At 34.9% G+C, this 17412-nt stretch overlaps 2 protein-coding genes across 2 annotated transcripts; one reads left to right on the top strand and one right to left on the bottom strand.

Annotated features, from left to right (window-relative positions):
- The first annotated feature begins 128 nt into the window (after positions 1-128).
- LOC129804561 (cytochrome P450 315a1, mitochondrial) lies at positions 129-5675 on the top strand. Its single transcript, XM_055851955.1, has 4 exons — positions 129-312; positions 386-592; positions 4505-4689; positions 4748-5675. Exons 1-4 carry the CDS (start codon positions 152-154, stop codon positions 5632-5634), a joined length of 1440 nt encoding a protein of 479 aa, XP_055707930.1. The 5' UTR covers positions 129-151; the 3' UTR covers positions 5635-5675.
- LOC129804560 (sphingomyelin phosphodiesterase 4) lies at positions 5609-16819 on the bottom strand. The gene is made up of 5 exons (XM_055851954.1): positions 16675-16819; positions 16215-16614; positions 15914-16145; positions 10421-11666; positions 5609-5993 (listed from the first exon to the last, which is right to left on the bottom strand). The coding sequence occupies exons 1-5, from the start codon at positions 16687-16689 to the stop codon at positions 5661-5663; spliced, it is 2226 nt and encodes a 741-aa protein (XP_055707929.1). The 5' UTR covers positions 16690-16819; the 3' UTR covers positions 5609-5660.
- Positions 16820-17412: the final 593 nt, after the last annotated feature.

Genomic DNA, 17412 nt, shown 5'->3' with positions numbered 1-17412 from the left:
CAATGAAACAAGCTATATCAGCTTGTTTTCTTCGTATTGATTCTCTCTCGTTCTTCCTTTTTCACGCATTCTTCGACACTATCGAAGAAAGATCATCAGTTTTCTTTCAGTCTCTCGCTTGATCAGCACAATATTTTACGCTCCTTGTGCAATGTTTCGCGTCAATGTTGTGCATTCTCTGAGGAAATTTTGCAGTTTTAGCAAAGTGAACAAGGGAAAGTGTGTCCTTGAATTCAAAGATATTCCAGCTGCCAAGGGATTGCCTCTAATAGGAACAACTCTGGATATTCTTGGAGCTGGATCAGCGCCCAAGTAAATAAAATTTTGACTTTCAAATAAATCGCTTTGGTAGTCAAATAGAGAAGATCGAACTATAACATTTCAGATTTCATGAATACATCCATGAGAGGCATAAGAAATTGGGATCGATGTTTAGGGAGCGCATTGGATCGCTCGAGTGTTTGTTTATCAGTGATCCAGAGGTGATAAGGGAGATATTTCTGCATGAAGGAAAATACCCTCGACATCCGATACCCGATGCCTGGAAGCTCTACGAAAGGAAGCACAGGAACAAGAGAGGATTACTATTCATGTAAGTGTTCAAGGCAGAGGAATTTAGAGGATGTGGTGTACTGTACATAAAACAGTTGCAACATTTTTGTCCGTATTTCAAAAAATTTCTTCAATAAAAATCACAATTTGGTGGATACATATTAGCAGAAAAAATAAATAAGTAGTAAATAACAATAAATAGTAAGTATCAGTATCTAAAAAAAAACATTTTAGTCAGTAAAATACAAGGATGAGTAACTAACGGATGGAGCATTTTAATTTACAAATGGTATATTTTACTTAAATTCTTTATAATTTTTAAGCCTTAGATCCCACAAAAATAAATATAAGACGAAATGGCAGCCACATAGGGTAAAGGCTCATAATTTTGTCCAGTCTGCTTATAAGCATCGATGTTCCAACTTTGAAGTGCGATATTTTCAATACTAATTGACTTTTTTTGTTACTCTCTTTTCAGAAGGGTTCTTTAGAAACTTTATTTAAAGGCAAGGATTTATTGTCTTTGTTTTTACTAAAATTAGTTTCAATAAGTTTAAAAATGAATTGATATGTAGAGGTGAATTTGATTCGAATTTTGGACAACTTGGTTATTAATTTGGACAACTTGGCTGTAAATTTGGACAGTTAATCTTACCAAGTCAAATTTTTAGAAAATTTCAAAATTAGAAAAATTCAAAAATTGCGAATTTTATGTCTTTTGCATATGGGTTTTAGGAACTGTTATCCTCGTGCAAACATTATAAATTTTGTGCCAATAACATAACATTAGATACTCTTTCATTTGGTAAAAGTTTTAAAATGATTGCATTTGGTTTTATACTAAAACTGAAAAATCACTTAAGAAAAAATTACTATATTTTTGTTCGGAAAATGTATGAGAATGCTCCGCCCTGGTAAAATATTAGATCTTTATCAGTGAAAACCTAAATCTTTATAGAGTTGGTGTAATAGGTATGATAGCGCTGCACCATATTGATAAAAACAATTTTGATAAAAATGCTCAGCAAAAAAATACTTTTAAAAACTAGTATATGGTTAATATTAGGTATAGATTTGATGAAAACATATTCAAATCAGTAAGGTAATGGCTCCGGCACACCCATTAGATCAAGAAAACTTCATGTAATCGAAATTCATGCATCGTTTTTTTTTTCTTAAACGTTTCGCGTATCTATGTCTATCCCTCTCTTTCGGACTCTTTCTTCATTTAAATATCAAACCAATTTAAATTTAAGTTCAATATAATTTTGAGCGCGAGAGAATGAGATAGACATATACAAACAATGTTAGAAAGAAATGTGAATTTTGATTTCATAAAATTTTCCTGATTTAAAAGATGTGCCGGAGCCACAAAATAATTCAAAACGAACAGTAGAAATTCAATCTGAATGCTGAATCAAATTTGGTCAGAAAAAATAGATTTTGGTCACAAAAAAAACACAATTTTTATTAAAAAAAAACCCGAATTTGTCAAAACTTAAACTCCATTAGTAAATATTGAGTTTAATCAGCAAAAAAAAAACCATTTTGATCAGTATGGGAAAGTAGGGCGCTTCTGAATTGGGGTACCTTTAAAATTTGTATTTTTTCTCCTATTCTGAAAGCGAATTGAGGCTTATGACAAAGTAATTGAGCTTCACAATTGATTTGTCGAGCTAAATTATATCATGGTAAAGTCCAGTTCCATTTCAAAACAGGAGAAAAAAGCTTAATTTTAAAAGGTAGTGGAAAGAGGGGGAAAAGCAGTTTCACGCAGCTAAACTTTTTTTCAAAGCTTATTTTCCAAACGAATATAAACCATATTAAAAGTAACTTATATATCTAGTTAGTTTTTTTGGTTAACAAAAAAAACGATTATGGTCAGTAATGATCTCTGGCACACTTTTTAGATAAAATAAATTTGAAAAAAAAAATAAAATTCACATTTTTTCTTACTGAGTCGTCTTGCGTATGTTCAGGAATAAATTTGATTTTTTACTGACCAAATTTAATTTACTGCTGATTTGGACAATACCATAGATAGATAATTGAAAGAAAACGAATAAAAAATTATTAATAATTGAAAACAGTGAAAATTTGTTTGAAAAAATTGAAAAAAAATGCGGGAAAAAATAAAAACATATTAGCTTTTTTTGTTAATTATGATAAAACTCGTTTCAAAATCATTTAAGGATCTTTAATGTAATGCCCGTTCGTTGAGGTTTCATTTATTTTTCACTGCTCTAACTGCACAGAGATAACAGTAATATAATACCTAGATTTTTAGACCCTCTTCAAAATAGCGACCCGCCTTCCAAAGTTTTTTTTAAGTTCTCCATCGATAATTTATGACCAAACAGCTTAAAGCTAGACCTTAACTCTTTCACGTCATTAGGGCCATGTATGACCCGGGGAAACAATTTTTTGACTATTTACATTAATTGAAATCCACCTATTTCTGAACGACATCATAATAGAAGGATGTAAGATTCTTGGCTAATTTTCTCATGACTCCAAATATTCAGGAAAAAAAATATTTCAGATCAAAAATCACGAATTTCGAACTTTGTGAAATGACTTTTCTTTTTCAAAATTTTTTAAATTCATTTATTTTTTTCAGCAAAAAGTTCTTTAGAAACACAATATAGAATACTCAAAGATTGTATATTGAATATTTTGATATAATAAACTACTCTCAATTTTCCAGAAAAGCGAGTAGAATTTTCCGGGTCATATATGACCCTATTGTCGGCAAGGGAAAAGTTTATGAAAGTGTTTTCGTGCCAACAATGTAGTTGGGACGGTTCGGATATTGTTTTTCTTTGTGAAATCCAGGAGTAAAATATCTTGCTCCTGGACATTTTATCTTATATCTCATGAATTATAACATATTTTGCAATATTTTAAAGTATTCTGTAAGCGTCTCATATTGTGCAATTGTATTGTGTGTGAATAAATAAGTAGATTAGTTTATTTTTGCCAAATACCACTCAAAATATTGTGACAGAGACTGTTCAAGGGATTACCAGGAAGATTCCTTGAACACCAGGAGTACAGTGTTCATCAAAACAATCCAGTTTGCCATGGTTTTGGCCAAATTAATAACTTCAAGCAAAAAAAAACTCTTAAAAAGCCCGTGATATAGATTTTGAAAATGGTATGTATACTTCCCTTGCAGACAATAGGGTCATATATGACCCGGAGTTTCTCCGAGTTTTCACGCATTGGAAATTTTTTTTTCCTCTCTGAACTATTATATTTGATCATAAAGCATTAGGAAAAACTCAATTTTACATGAATTCACTTGCTGAATAAAAGTGTGACGCGAAAGAGTTAAGGTATAGCATCTAAGTCACGAGTTCAAGCATTTCGCAAAGCCTGGGACACTTTGCCACCCCTTTTTTTTTAAAGAAAATTCTGGAAATACATTAATACCTCGCAATAATCAGTGATATATAAGTTTCTTAAGTTAAACTTGAAAAATAGAACTGCCAGAGATTTTAATGCATTCCCCTTTTAGTTTGCTTACCAACAGGAACCTCATTTAACTAGCATATTCAAGAGTCGAGAAACAAAAAATAACCAATGAAATATTTTGAAATCTGACCCTACACTGAGAAAAAAAGGGGGTGAAATTAACTTTTTTTCCTCGTAACTTTAACACTTTTTAAGTGTAAAAATATATCAACATTTTTTAATGTTAATTTTACACCTTTTAAGGGTAAAATTAACATGAAAAATCGTAACTCTAACCCCTAAAACACCTAAAAAGCATAATATTTACACCGATTTCGGATCAATACTGCAGGATAAAATAAACATTTCCGGAATGTTATTTTAACTTTTTTGGATTTCTCTCAGTGTAGAGAATGTGGTGTACCATTTTTCCTCAGCTAAACATCACCTTGTTTCTAACAAAGGAAACTTATCTGTACTATGACGAATCTTTCAGGGATGGCGAAGATTGGCTCTATCACAGAAAAATAATGAATACATTGCTGCTGAATCGAGACTTTTCGCCCTTCGTGGATCCTATTAAAAATTCTGTGGGTCGTTTGATGGCAAAATGGGAAGCTTCAGAGCCAATAAAACCTTTGGAAAATATCGAATCTGACCTCTACAGATGGTCTCTTGAAAGTAAATCAATTTGAATAATTCAAAAGCCGCGGTGATTGAAATGTTGAATTTCTTTTAGCAATCATCAATCTCACGGTTGGTTCATCTTACACTGAAATCCAACCAGAGATCGAGGAATCCCTCGAGAAACTCTCAAGAGTCCTTCATCGTGTCTTCAAAACTTCTGCTAAATTATTTCTGCTCCCTCCGCAAATCTGTGAATTCCTGGGTACGAGATCCTGGCGGGAATTTGAGGATTCCGTTGGGGAAACTTTGGCAATTGGTGCGGAGATTATCAAAAAGTGCTTGAGACTGAGTAATCTCCAGAATGGAATATTGCAGGAGATGCAGGCCTTTGAAATTCCACAGGAGTACATTGAAAGGATAATTGTGGACTTGATCATAGCTGCTGGAGACACAACATCATTTTCAATGCTCTGGTGCCTCCATTTGCTGTCCAAGCACCCTGATGTCCAGGAAAACATTCGAAAGGAAGTTGTTGGAAGAGATTCTGCGAATGCAGATGAAATTCCCATCCTCAGAGCAACAATCAGAGAAACCCTGCGTTTATTTCCTGTGGCACCTTTTGTGGGCCGAGTAGTCGGTGGAAAGGACACAATTCTTGGCAATTACCGCATTGATCAGGAAGTCATGGGCATTGTTTCACTTTACACATCATCCCGAGATCCCAGAAATTTTCACAATCCCAATCAATTTCAACCACAACGATGGATGCGCTCTGAAGGAGCTTCTGAACACAAACCCCAAGCATCCCTGCCATTTGCCCTTGGGGCTAGATCTTGCATTGGTCAGAAGATTGCCATGAAGCAAATGTGTGAACTTCTTCGGCAACTCCTGCAACACTTCCACCTGAAGAACTACACTGGCCCTGTCAATCCTATCCTCCAATTAATCACAGTTCCAGACAAAAAGATCGAGATTGGACTTAGAAAAATTCATTTGTAATCATTTTATACTTCAATAAAATTGCATTAATTTACCGAAAATTCTTCATGTCTCAAATGTCTCACCATTGAAGCGATGTAGGAGCAACAGAGGCAGATGAAAATCAGCACAAAAACACCCGCCAGCGAGGAATTGAAGAAGAACTTACCCAAGGTGACAGCAAGTGCGATAAAAAAGAATGTTTTGTAGGACGCCAAAGGCCTGAGGCTAACCCGAGGTCCCAAATACTTTTCCCGGAACACTGCTCTGCCGGAAGACTTATCGATGTACTCCGTCATCATTGGAGGTGCCAGAAGGGGGCGCATAAGAACACCCCAAATGTCTTTCCGCTGCCAGATTCTCTGGAAGTCGGGACCAAACTGAAAGGCATAATTACATTTTTAAAGGGGAAACCTAATCATAAGGTAAGTCAAAAAGAGCTCGCACGACAAGACTTACGAATCCCAAAAAAGTCTTCCGTGAATCCCAAAAACACCTCAAATTGTTCGCGAATCCCAAGAATATTCCAAAAAGAACTCGCGCGACAAGATTTGCGAATCCCAAGAAAGTCTTCGTGAATCCCAAAAACACCTCAAATTATTCGTGAATCCCAAGAAAATTTCAAAATGAGTTCGCACGACAAAAGTTGCGAATACCAAGAAAGTCTTCGTGAATCCCAAAAAACACCTCAAATTATTCGCGAATCCCAAGAATATTTCAAAAAGAACTCGCTCGACAAGAGTTGCGAATGCTTAGAAAGTCTACCTGAATCTCAAAAACGCCTCAAATTATTCGTGAATCCCAAGAACATTTCAAAAAGAACTCGCACGACAAGACTTGCGAATCCCAGGAAAGTCTTCGTGAGTCCTAGAAACTCCTCAAATTATTTGCGAATCACAAGAATATTCTAAAAAGAGCTTTCACGACAAGAGATACGAATCCAAAGAAAGTTTTCGTGAATCCCAAAAATACTTCAAATTATTTGCGAATCCCACAAATATTTCAAAACGAGCTCGCACGACAAGAATTGCGAATCCCAAGATAGCCTGCGTGAATCCCAAAAACCACGTCAAATTATACGCGAATCCCAAGAATGATTCATAAAGAGCTCGCACGACAAGAGTAGTGAATCCCAAGAAAGTCCTCGTGAATCCAAAAAAAAAACTCAAATTATTCGCGAATCCCAAAAGTATTTCAAAAAGTGCTCGCACGACAAGAGTTGCGAATCCCAAGAAAGTCTACCTGAATCTCAAAAACGCCTCAAATTATTCGTGAATCCCAAGAACATTTCAAAAAGAACTCGCACGACAAGACTTGCGAATCCCAGGAAAGTCTTCGTGAGTCCTAGAAACTCCTCAAATTATTTGCGAATCACAAGAATATTCTAAAAAGAGCTTTCACGACAAGAGATACGAATCCAAAGAAAGTTTTCGTGAATCCCAAAAATACTTCAAATTATTTGCGAATCCCACAAATATTTCAAAACGAGCTCGCACGACAAGAATTGCGAATCCCAAGATAGCCTGCGTGAATCCCAAAAACCACGTCAAATTATACGCGAATCCCAAGAATGATTCATAAAGAGCTCGCACGACAAGAGTTGTGAATCCCAAGAAAGTCCTCGTGAATCCAAAAAAAAACTCAAATTATTCGCGAATCCCAAAAGTATTTCAAAAAGTGCTCGCACGACAAGAGTTGCGAATCCCAAGAAAGTCTTCGTGAATCCCAAAAACACCTAAAATTGTTCGTGAATTCCAAGAAAATTTCAAGAAGAGCTCCCACGACAAGAGTTGCGAATCCCAAGAAAGTCTCCGTGAATCCCAACAACTCCTAAAATTATTTGCGAAGCCCAAGAATATTCCAAAAAGAGCTCGCACGACAAGAGTTGCGAATCCCAAGAAAGTTTTCATGAGTCCCAAAAACACATCTTCATTCGCGAATCCCAGGCATAATTCAAAAAGAGCTCGCACGACAAAAGTTGTGAATCCCAAGAATATTTCAAAAACAGCTCGCACGAGAAGAGTTGCGAATCCCTAGAAAGTTTTAGTGAGTCCCAAAAACACCGCGAATTATTCACGAATCCCAAGAATAATTTAAAAATCAAGTGATTCTAAAAATCTTTCAAAATCGTTCGCAAATATCTCAATAGAATAAAGTATTCGCAAATACCAAGAAACCTCCAAAAACTATTCGCAAATTCTAGGAATACTTTAAAAAGTGTTTTAAAAACCATTTTTGAATCTTAAGAATACCTTAGAGATAATGTTTGAAAAACTAAGGAGTCCCAAGAAAGTATTCACGAATACCAATAAAACATAAGTTTTTGCGAGTCCCAAGAAGCGTTTCAAAAATAACCCCGAAAAAGTATTTATGAATCCCAATAATACTTCAAAAAGTTTCTACGAATCCCAAGAATGCTTGAAAAAATGTTTAAAAAAAATCATAGAATAACAAGATAGTATTCGTGAAGTCTTCACAAATCCCAAGAAGTGTTTCAAAAAGAATCCCAAGAAAGTATTCGCGAATCCCAAGAATACTTTAAAAAAATGTTTTTGAATATTCCAAGAATCCTTTAATTGCAAAAAGCACAGAATCCCAAGAAAGATTGTGCGACTCCGAAAAATAACATCAAAAAGTTGTCGCGAATTTCAAAGTCTTCACAAATCCCAAGAAGTGCTTCAAAAAGAATCCCAAGAAAGTATTCGCGAATCCCAAGAATACTTTTAAAAAAAATTTTGAATATTCCAAGAATCCTTTAATTTTAAAAGAGAGAATCCCAAGAAAGGCTGCGCGAATCCCAAAAATAATATCAAAAAGTTATCGAGAATTTCAAAGTCTTCACGAATCCCAAGAAGTGTTTCAAAAAGAATCCCAAGAAAGCATTCGCGAATCCCAAGAATACTTTTAAAAAAGTTTTTGAATATTCCAAGAATCCTTTAATTGCAAAAGCAGAGAATCCCAAGAAAGACTGCGCGAATCCCAAAAATAATATCAAAAAGTTATCGAGAATTTCAAAAAGTCTTCACGAATCCCAAGAAGTGTTTCAAAAAGAATCCCAAAAAAGTATTCGCGAATCCCAAGAATAATTTTAAAAAAGTTTTTGAATATTCCAAGAATCCTTTAATTGCAAAAGAGAGAATCCCAAGAAAGGCTGCGCGAATCCCAAAAATAATATCAAAAAGTTATCGAGAATTTCAAAAGGTCTTCACGAATCCCAAGAAGTGTTTCAAAAAGAATCCCAAAAAAGTATTCGCGAATCCCAAGAATAATTTTAAAAAAGTTTTTGAATAATTCCAAGAATCCTTTAATTGCAAAAGCAGAGAATCCCAAGAAAGACTGCGCGAATCCCAAAAATAATATTAAAAAGTTGTCACGAATTTCAAAAAGTCTTCACGAATCCCAAGAAGTGTTTCAAAAAGAATCCCAAGAAAGTATTCGCGAGAATACTTAAAAAAAAAGTTTTTGAATATTCCAAGAATCCTTTAATTGCAAAAGAGAGAATCCCAAGAAAGGCTGCGCGAATCCCAAAAATAATATCAAAAAGTTATCGAGAATTTCAAAAGGTCTTCACGAATCCCAAGAAGTGTTTCAAAAAGAATCCCAAAAAAGTATTCGCGAATCCCAAGAATAATTTTAAAAAAGTTTTTGAATAATTCCAAGAATCCTTTAATTGCAAAAGCAGAGAATCCCAAGAAAGACTGCGCGAATCCCAAAAATAATATCAAAAAGTTATCGAGAATTTCAAAAAGTCTTCACGAATCCCAAGAAGTGTTTCAAAAAGAATCCCAAAAAAGTATTCGCGAATCCCAAGAATAATTTTAAAAAAGTTTTTGAATATTCCAAGAATCCTTTAATTGCAAAAGAGAGAATCCCAAGAAAGGCTGCGCGAATCCCAAAAATAATATCAAAAAGTTATCGAGAATTTCAAAAGGTCTTCACGAATCCCAAGAAGTGTTTCAAAAAGAATCCCAAAAAAGTATTCGCGAATCCCAAGAATAATTTTAAAAAAGTTTTTGAATAATTCCAAGAATCCTTTAATTGCAAAAGCAGAGAATCCCAAGAAAGACTGCGCGAATCCCAAAAATAATATTAAAAAGTTGTCACGAATTTCAAAAAGTCTTCACGAATCCCAAGAAGTGTTTCAAAAAGAATCCCAAGAAAGTATTCGCGAGAATACTTAAAAAAAAAGTTTTTGAATATTCCAAGAATCCTTTAATTGCAAAAGAGAGAATCCCAAGAAAGGCTGCGCGAATCCCAAAAATAATATCAAAAAGTTATCGAGAATTTCAAAAGGTCTTCACGAATCCCAAGAAGTGTTTCAAAAAGAATCCCAAAAAAGTATTCGCGAATCCCAAGAATAATTTTAAAAAAGTTTTTGAATAATTCCAAGAATCCTTTAATTGCAAAAGCAGAGAATCCCAAGAAAGACTGCGCGAATCCTAAAAATAATATCAAAAAGTTGTCGCGAATTTCAAAGTCTTCCCGAATCCCAAGAAAGTAGTATTCGCTAAGAATCTTTTAAAAAAATGTTTGCATGAATCCCACAAATTCTTAAAAAAATGTGTTCTCGAATCCCAATAATCTTTCAAAAAGTATTTGAAAAACTAGAGAATCCAAAGAAATATTTTGCGAATACCAAAAATACTTAAAAAATATTTCGTGAATCCCAAAGATCGTTCAAAGTGTTCATAGAACCATAGAATGTCAGCCTCAAAAACTTGTGGCGAATCCCACTAAGTGCCATTACCGGAGAATATAAAATCCTCCTCCAAAGCCCTGAAATTTCTTCAATTTTGAATTTACTTACCATAAGGTTCAATTTGCACGAGAGTTGATGGAGAAATCTCACAAGAGGCGTGCATTCATTGCTCCGGATAGGCATTAAATCTGGATCTCCACGATAGTCCAGAATTTTGGATTTTGTACTGTTGAAACGGGTGAAGGACAATTGAGAAGAGTCATTGTGAATGGAAGATAAAGCTTCCGGTGTTGCATTTGGATATTCCTGCCTGGCTGCATCTGTCTCAGAGATCTCCGGGATCTCCAGTTCAAAAGCCGAACCTATCAGCTGGGCAGTAAGTTGCAGAACTTCTGGAATTCTCTTTTTATCCTGCTGCAAGGCATTTTCCACATAATCCTCTGTGTCCATGAAGAAGTTTCTGATCTTCTGCCAAATTTCCAGAAGAGTCTCTTCTCTCGATTTTGCCTCAGCCAGTCGATTCTGCTCCCTGGCCACCATTTCGGCCATCTTAATCTTCTTTAGGAGCCGCTCAATCTTCTCCCTGACGGGAGTATTGAACATGAACACGTAACTATTGTCCAGCATTGTATTTGGCGATTTGCTGGGTGAATATTGTGTTGGTGAGTATCGTTTAGGCATGAGCCCGTTGGAGCTAGATACCATGGATCTCTCTAGCCTGAAGAGGACATCTACGAGATGGGGCTGATTGAAAACTTTCATCATCCGGAAGATCATGAGAACATTCTTCAGTGAAGTTAAATCTAGACACTCAAACCGTGGCAGAAGTTGAATGAAGATCTGAGTATATTCGCAGAGATTCTCCTGGATGAAGGATTCAAATCTCAGAACACCTCCAAAGTCATTCATGTCACTGGCTTCGCGATCAAAACCAAAGATGTACCTCCATGGTTGAATATAGCTCAGCCAGAGCTCCAGAACAACCATGAAGGAACAGTCAAGGGGCCAGCGCGAGATGATCCCTGTTAGAAAGGAATACATCTGGGCATTCATCATGGCTTGAGCCAATTTTCTGAGCTGAGACACCGAGGTATTATCAATTTCGGCAGAATTTGCAAACAAATGACCCTGCTTCACGAGAATCCTGATTAATCTGATAAATTCACTGCTCGGCAAATCCCTACTATCATCCACACTAAATCTCAGCCAGGTGTCCGTGAAGAGATACAGCACAGATTCAGTTCTCCAGGCATGTGTCCAAGACGACGGTTCGACACCCCGTGAAGCCGTAATGGTATTAGGAGAGTGACGAGTAAGGGCGGAAAGTTGGAGGTACACCGGAGATCTTGTTGGTCTGGAAGAATAATCCCTGAAACCTCCGGATACAAAGCCTCCCTTACCTGACTTTTTTTTTAACTTTTGCATGGATATAGCTTTCTCGGACTCAAATTTGAACAGAGTCCATCAATAAATAATTTGGTTAAGGAATTATTTTAGGAAAGTGAGGTTATCCTGAACCTAACCTCAAAAAATTGAGAGTAGAAAATTACATAGGTTCAATAATTCAAAAATTGTAATTTCTTCGCACCATTTCCAAGATCTCTTGCATTCTCTATTTTTCGTAGCAGAATTACTAGTCAAAATTGCCTTAGAAAAATAAATTAGATGATTCTGGCGCACTTAAAATACTTTACAATTTTAAGGTTATGTCTAACATAACCCAAGTTTACGAATGCAATTAGTTAAATGAGAAAATGATACCCCCAGCGAGCACAGTTAGCGAAAAAGGCAGCCTTTTCAGCAAAAATATGCTGAAAACGCTGCCTTATTTAGCTAACTGTGGCTCACTGAGCCACTACAGTCAAGTTCCTCAAATATAAACGACCGCGGTTGAATTACTATTTTAGGTTATGTGAAAAAAGTTTTGCTTGGAGTCTGAATTCTCTTGCGTTTCCTCGATATTATTGTATTGATTGTATTATATGAACTTCCTCAACAAATTCAATTTATTTGAGAATAAATTCTCTAAAGTTATTTTTCTTAATTTATGGTACAGTCGAGTTCCTCAAATTTGAACTCCTCAAATTTGAACGACGGTTGAGTTCAAAATGTAAAATTTGAGGTTATGTGAAGAAAGTTTTGCGTGGAGTGCAATTTTTCTCTGATGTTTCCTCAATATTATCGTATTATATTAACTTCCGCAACAAATTCCATCCATTTCACAATAAATTACATTGATATAAGTCTCTATAGTTGTTTATCTTAATTTAGGGAAAGTGAATTTCACATGAATTCCGTTATGTTTTTGAAAATATTGTTCAAATTTGAGGAGTGAGAAATGTCATCTATACCCCCCAAATGTTCAAATTTGAGGAACTCTACTGTAAGTGTATTTCACATGAATTCCGCCACGTTTGAGAAATTGAGACATTCAGACCAGAAGTAGACTGTTTTAATAGGGAAATGCATGCAAAGGAGACCACTTCTGCTCTGAGCGTCTCAATTATTGTTCACAAGGATTGATACCCCCACCTCCCAAATGTTAATATTCGAAGAACTTGACTGAATGTAATTTGTAAAAACGGTATATAAGTTTATGAAGCTAGAAATTGTTGGGAAAATTTGTAAAAATAGAAAATGTTTCATAAATGCTTTCAGAAAACAACTTTTTGAATAACTTAGAAAGTCTTTTTTCAATTGAAAAATTTCTAATATTCTCGTTTCGCCTTAAAAATTGTTGGAGTATCCTAAATTTAACCTAAAATAAATTTTAAAGGTTATGCATTGTTTTGAGACTGAAAATGTCCGGACCCCTCTGGCCTGAGCAATAAGGGGTCATTTTTTTAAGATGTCATAAAAGGAAATTCCTAATTATTGAAAATAAAATTACAAAAAAAATGAAATAGGATAAAATGGGGTAATTCGGAACCATGTCTATTTTGGAATTTTGAGATTTTCTCTTTGTTTCAGGTGGTCAAAGAGAAAAAGAAAGCCACGAAAAAGTAAAAGACTTTACATTCAAGAAAACTTCTTCGTTGTTTTTGTTTTTGCCATCAAAAATGTTAGAAAATCACAAAGTCCCAAATTAGACATGATTCTAAATTATCCCACCTTACCCTACCAGCTAAATCGTAAACATGATTAAAGTAGATTAAAGTCGTTACTCGAGTCATTTTTGTCATCTAGCTTTTCTTCTTTACGATAAATTACAGATAAAAATTGAAAGAAAACTCGAAGTCGACACAATGATACAGTAGAGGCCCGCTATAGGCCATCGCTCTATAGTCCACAATTTATCGACCGTTGATTTCAAAACATTGATTTTAAGTTAGGTTATGTTTTTTAGTACGCGACATGAAATTTTGTCATAATTATTTTAATATATTTGGCAAACTTTATTGAGTAGTTGTGATAATTGTGATCCATAATGAAGAGTGCGAGGACAAGTACCACAATCGCAAAGGAAGTGGAAGCCGTCGAGCAATTTCAATAGTAAAAGTCGTTGATAATTTTTAAAAATGACATGGACTATAGTGTGCGACCCAAAAGTGTCAAATCTAGAACCTAATATGGCCTATAGCGAGGTTCTACTGTATTACAAAATTTTTGAGGTTATGCATAACATAACCTGAAACTACAAATTATACTTTTGAGTACAGTGCTGTCTCTCTATATGCACAGTTTGGGTACTTTTTTTGACAGTTCTCTCTCTGAATATGCACAACTTTTTTTGAAATTCCCAACGGTTTTTTTCTTTCTTTTAATAAATTATCATTTTTTTATTGTTCTAGAATTTCCCGTGTTATTTTAAATATAATATGAGACAGAAAATATAAAATTAAGAAAATTAAAAACAAGAAAAATTAGTTACCAAGAAAAAAATCTTCTTTATTACTTTGGCAAAATGTAAACAAATTGATTTTGAATGCAACCGACACAAAAGCTGTGCATATAGAGAGTGTGCATATAGAGAGACAGCACTGTAAATAAAAAGCAATTAGACAGCTTATTGCTCTTTAGCCTCTTTAGCACTTTATTTGAAAGAGGCTGATAACCTTCCGATCTTAGCAAAGGAGCAAGAGAGAGCGTATAAAAAACCTAACCAAAACAATTAATAATAGTTATCGGAATTTCTATAAAGTAAAGCAAAAATAAAAAGTATATGTGTTTTGGTAGGTTGTTTTCGTTTTATAAATAAAATTTCTTAGGACTTATTTGACCAGTATAAATTTCAAAAGTTTTAGGTTATGTTGTAACCTAAAATATTCAAGAAATATTTAGAGATGATGCATGTTCTGTTCTTGTGTTTGCAGAAATTTTTGAATAATAATCTGATTAATTTCTATATACAAATTCGAATTTTAGAAATAAAATTTAAAATTCTTCGAAGTGTTTTTCACGTTGTTAAATTTAAATTATTGTTGATTTTTGAATGAAAGAACCTTAATTTCAAGTTAGGTTGGTTTTGGAAATTTCCATTGAACGTCAAAATTACAGTTCTTGACCTGTTTTTAATTTTTGCTTCCTGCAACTGAGAAAAAAAGGCTAGGCTCCCAGATTTTTCAGGAAACGTATAACTTAGACTAGCTATTTCCATAGGTCAAATCGGTGAAATTCATTGAAAGAATATGGGAAAAATATGAAGTTTTCAAAGCCAGAATGTATGTGAAAGTGAAAGTGAAACCAGTGCAACATTTCCCCTGTAAAATAATCTTCTTTTAGGTTAGGTCATATATAACCTCAAATTTTATAGAATTTTTTTTACAAATTTTTAACCTTTTGGTAAACCTACGATTGAAATTTAAAAGAAATTAGGAATTAACAATAAAATATTTGTTAACTGCTCGAACTCTAAGACAGAAACATGTTTTTTTGACTTTGCAAAAAATCGGCCCAAGCGATTTCAATAATTTTCCGATATGTCTCGTAGTTAATCAAGCGGAACATTTCGTCCTTAGACACCTTTCACCGGTTAATTCTCCATCTTGAATTATTCAAGGTCAAAGGCCTAATTTCCACCCGTTTTGAGCAATTCATTAATTAAAAGATTAATGATTTTTTGAAACCCTCTTGAACAATTTTTAACTTCAAGCTGGTTTTGAGGTGATTTATAGACAAATTTAATTCGAAAATAATTTTATATGCACCAGAAAAATTTGCATAAAGGAATATAATGCAGAGCCCCTTCTCGGGAGTTCGAGCAGCTCGCAAAGCCTGGGACGCTTCGCCATCCTTTTTTAATTTTTAATACAAAAATTAATGTAGGCAATAATTCACTCTAATTCATCCTTAAGAGGCCAAAAATATCAATTTTTGCGATAATACAGATCTTTCTGAAATTTCAAGTTCGAAATATGAGCCTACTGTGACTATTCCGTTAATTCCGTTTATATCCCACTTCTGAAATTTTGCAAGACTACAATTTTCTACAGATTGTACCCCAGGTTCTTTTCTTTCGAGGCATGTTAGCTCTTATTCCTACAAAAATATCCCCTTTAATGGATCATTTTAGGAGTTCAAATTCAAATACCATTTCCATGCAAAATATTAAAATCGAAATCAGGAGTTTCAGGAGATATAGCCAAATATTTTTCTACTTACTTAACGGGACTTATTTGGATAGTCTGGGCTGCTTTAATGCTGCCACAGATATTCTGTGGCAGGATCGGTTCGTTTGGGTCCTTGGGCAGGAAGAAGCAGAGATAATCGGCTGTCAGGAAGAAATAAACTGTCTTCCACTTCTCTGTGTGCACTCTCTGAGCCATGGGGCACATTGTGTGCACCGGAGCCAGGCCATACAGTGCAAAGTGTAGTATGTAGTAGTCAAATGCATCTGCAGGGAAGCAAATATGGTCAAAAGTCTATTTCTAGAGACCCTGGAGGGATTTAATGGGGGACTTACTGAAAGAAACCGAAGTGACTTGACGAGTAAAATGATCAACATTGATCATATCGGAATAAAACAGTGGATATCTTCCACTCTCTAGCATTTGACGCATCTTAATGGGCAGCGTCGAGATTGGCACATCGAATTTCAAGGCGTCATTGAGGAGTTTGTAGCAGAGCCGGAACATGGGCCCCAGTGGGACGAAGAAATCATAGAGAATGTTGAATTCATACATACTGATATTTGCAACATAAGACCTCAATCCCCATCCGACTCCATTGTTTGACCTGAAGATTGAGTTCACGAGAGTGGGAAAAACTTCCTGGAGCTCCTTGATACTGCAGTGTTCAATCAGGAGACCCAGTTGATAGCATCTTTCCTTCAGAGGATAACTCAAGATTTCCATGAAGCGATTCTGAGGATAATTTGCGCTATTATTTCACTGATTTTTCAAGTGAGTTTACTGCCTGCTTACCCCAAAGTTCTCCATGGTTGGTTTAACAATAAATTTTGCAAGATTTATCACTTAAAACTATCAAAAATCGGGATTTAACGAGGAGCAAATGCACTTGTTTACACATTTCATAACCTCAAAAAAACAGCCGCTGGAGGCTTCAGCGCCATCTGTGATTGAACTTTATATCTGAATTAAATGTTTCTAGTACTTTTCTTGGCAATTTCGGCAATTTCGTATTTTTTTAATTTAAAAATTCTTTAGTAAAATAATTATTAATAAATAAAATATCAAGAATTGCAGGTGGCTCGGCTCAACACATGAGTATATATCAGGAAAAATTTCCTGTAATTAGGTGTGATTCCTTCTAATCACACCTATTGTAATCCTCGGATTTTCTCAAAGTGCTCCGATCGAGCTGAAATTCACAGGGTATATGTTTTGAACATCCCTGATGCCGAAAATCATAAGCCGGCAATTTCGGGTCCGGCTGCCATACGTTTAGTTTTTTGAAAAACCGGTTCCAAACCGGTTAAAAATCACGTTTTGTAGTTTATCTCGAAATCTAAGCATGCGATTTTGATTTTTTTATGTTTATCTTGTACCCCAGAAAATTTAGACTAATTTAAAAAAAAAAGAAATTAAGACATTCGTCGAACGGTTCTCGAGATATTTCACTTTAAAGATTTCAATTTTAAGAAAATTTGCAATTAGCGTCAGGCGGGAAAAAAGCGGGAGAAGCGGCGTCGGACAAGCTTT

The sequence above is a fragment of the Phlebotomus papatasi genome, chromosome 2 (genome assembly GCF_024763615.1).
Source record: "Phlebotomus papatasi isolate M1 chromosome 2, Ppap_2.1, whole genome shotgun sequence".
Lineage (NCBI taxonomy): Eukaryota > Metazoa > Arthropoda > Insecta > Diptera > Psychodidae > Phlebotomus > Phlebotomus papatasi.
This window is presented reverse-complemented; position numbering and strand designations above follow the sequence as displayed.

What these genes read in the sequence shown, in the direction of transcription:
- LOC129804561 (XM_055851955.1), top strand. Translation starts at nt 152, where the DNA reads ATGTTTCGCGTCAATGTTGTGCATTCTCTGAGGAAATTTTGCAGTTTT. An exon ending in AAGAGAGGATTACTATTCAT is followed by an intron (nt 593 to 4,504) that starts GTAAGTGTTCAA and finishes CGAATCTTTCAG; the next exon opens with GGATGGCGAAGATTGGCTCT. An exon ending in CTACAGATGGTCTCTTGAAA is followed by an intron (nt 4,690 to 4,747) that starts GTAAATCAATTT and finishes AATTTCTTTTAG; the next exon opens with CAATCATCAATCTCACGGTT.
- LOC129804560 (XM_055851954.1), bottom strand. An exon ending in ATCCAAATAAGTCCCGTTAA is followed by an intron (nt 11,667 to 15,913) that starts GTAAGTAGAAAA and finishes TTATTCTTCCAG; the next exon opens with ACCAACAAGATCTCCGGTGT. An exon ending in CGTGCAAATTGAACCTTATG is followed by an intron (nt 5,994 to 10,420) that starts GTAAGTAAATTC and finishes TATGCCTTTCAG; the next exon opens with TTTGGTCCCGACTTCCAGAG.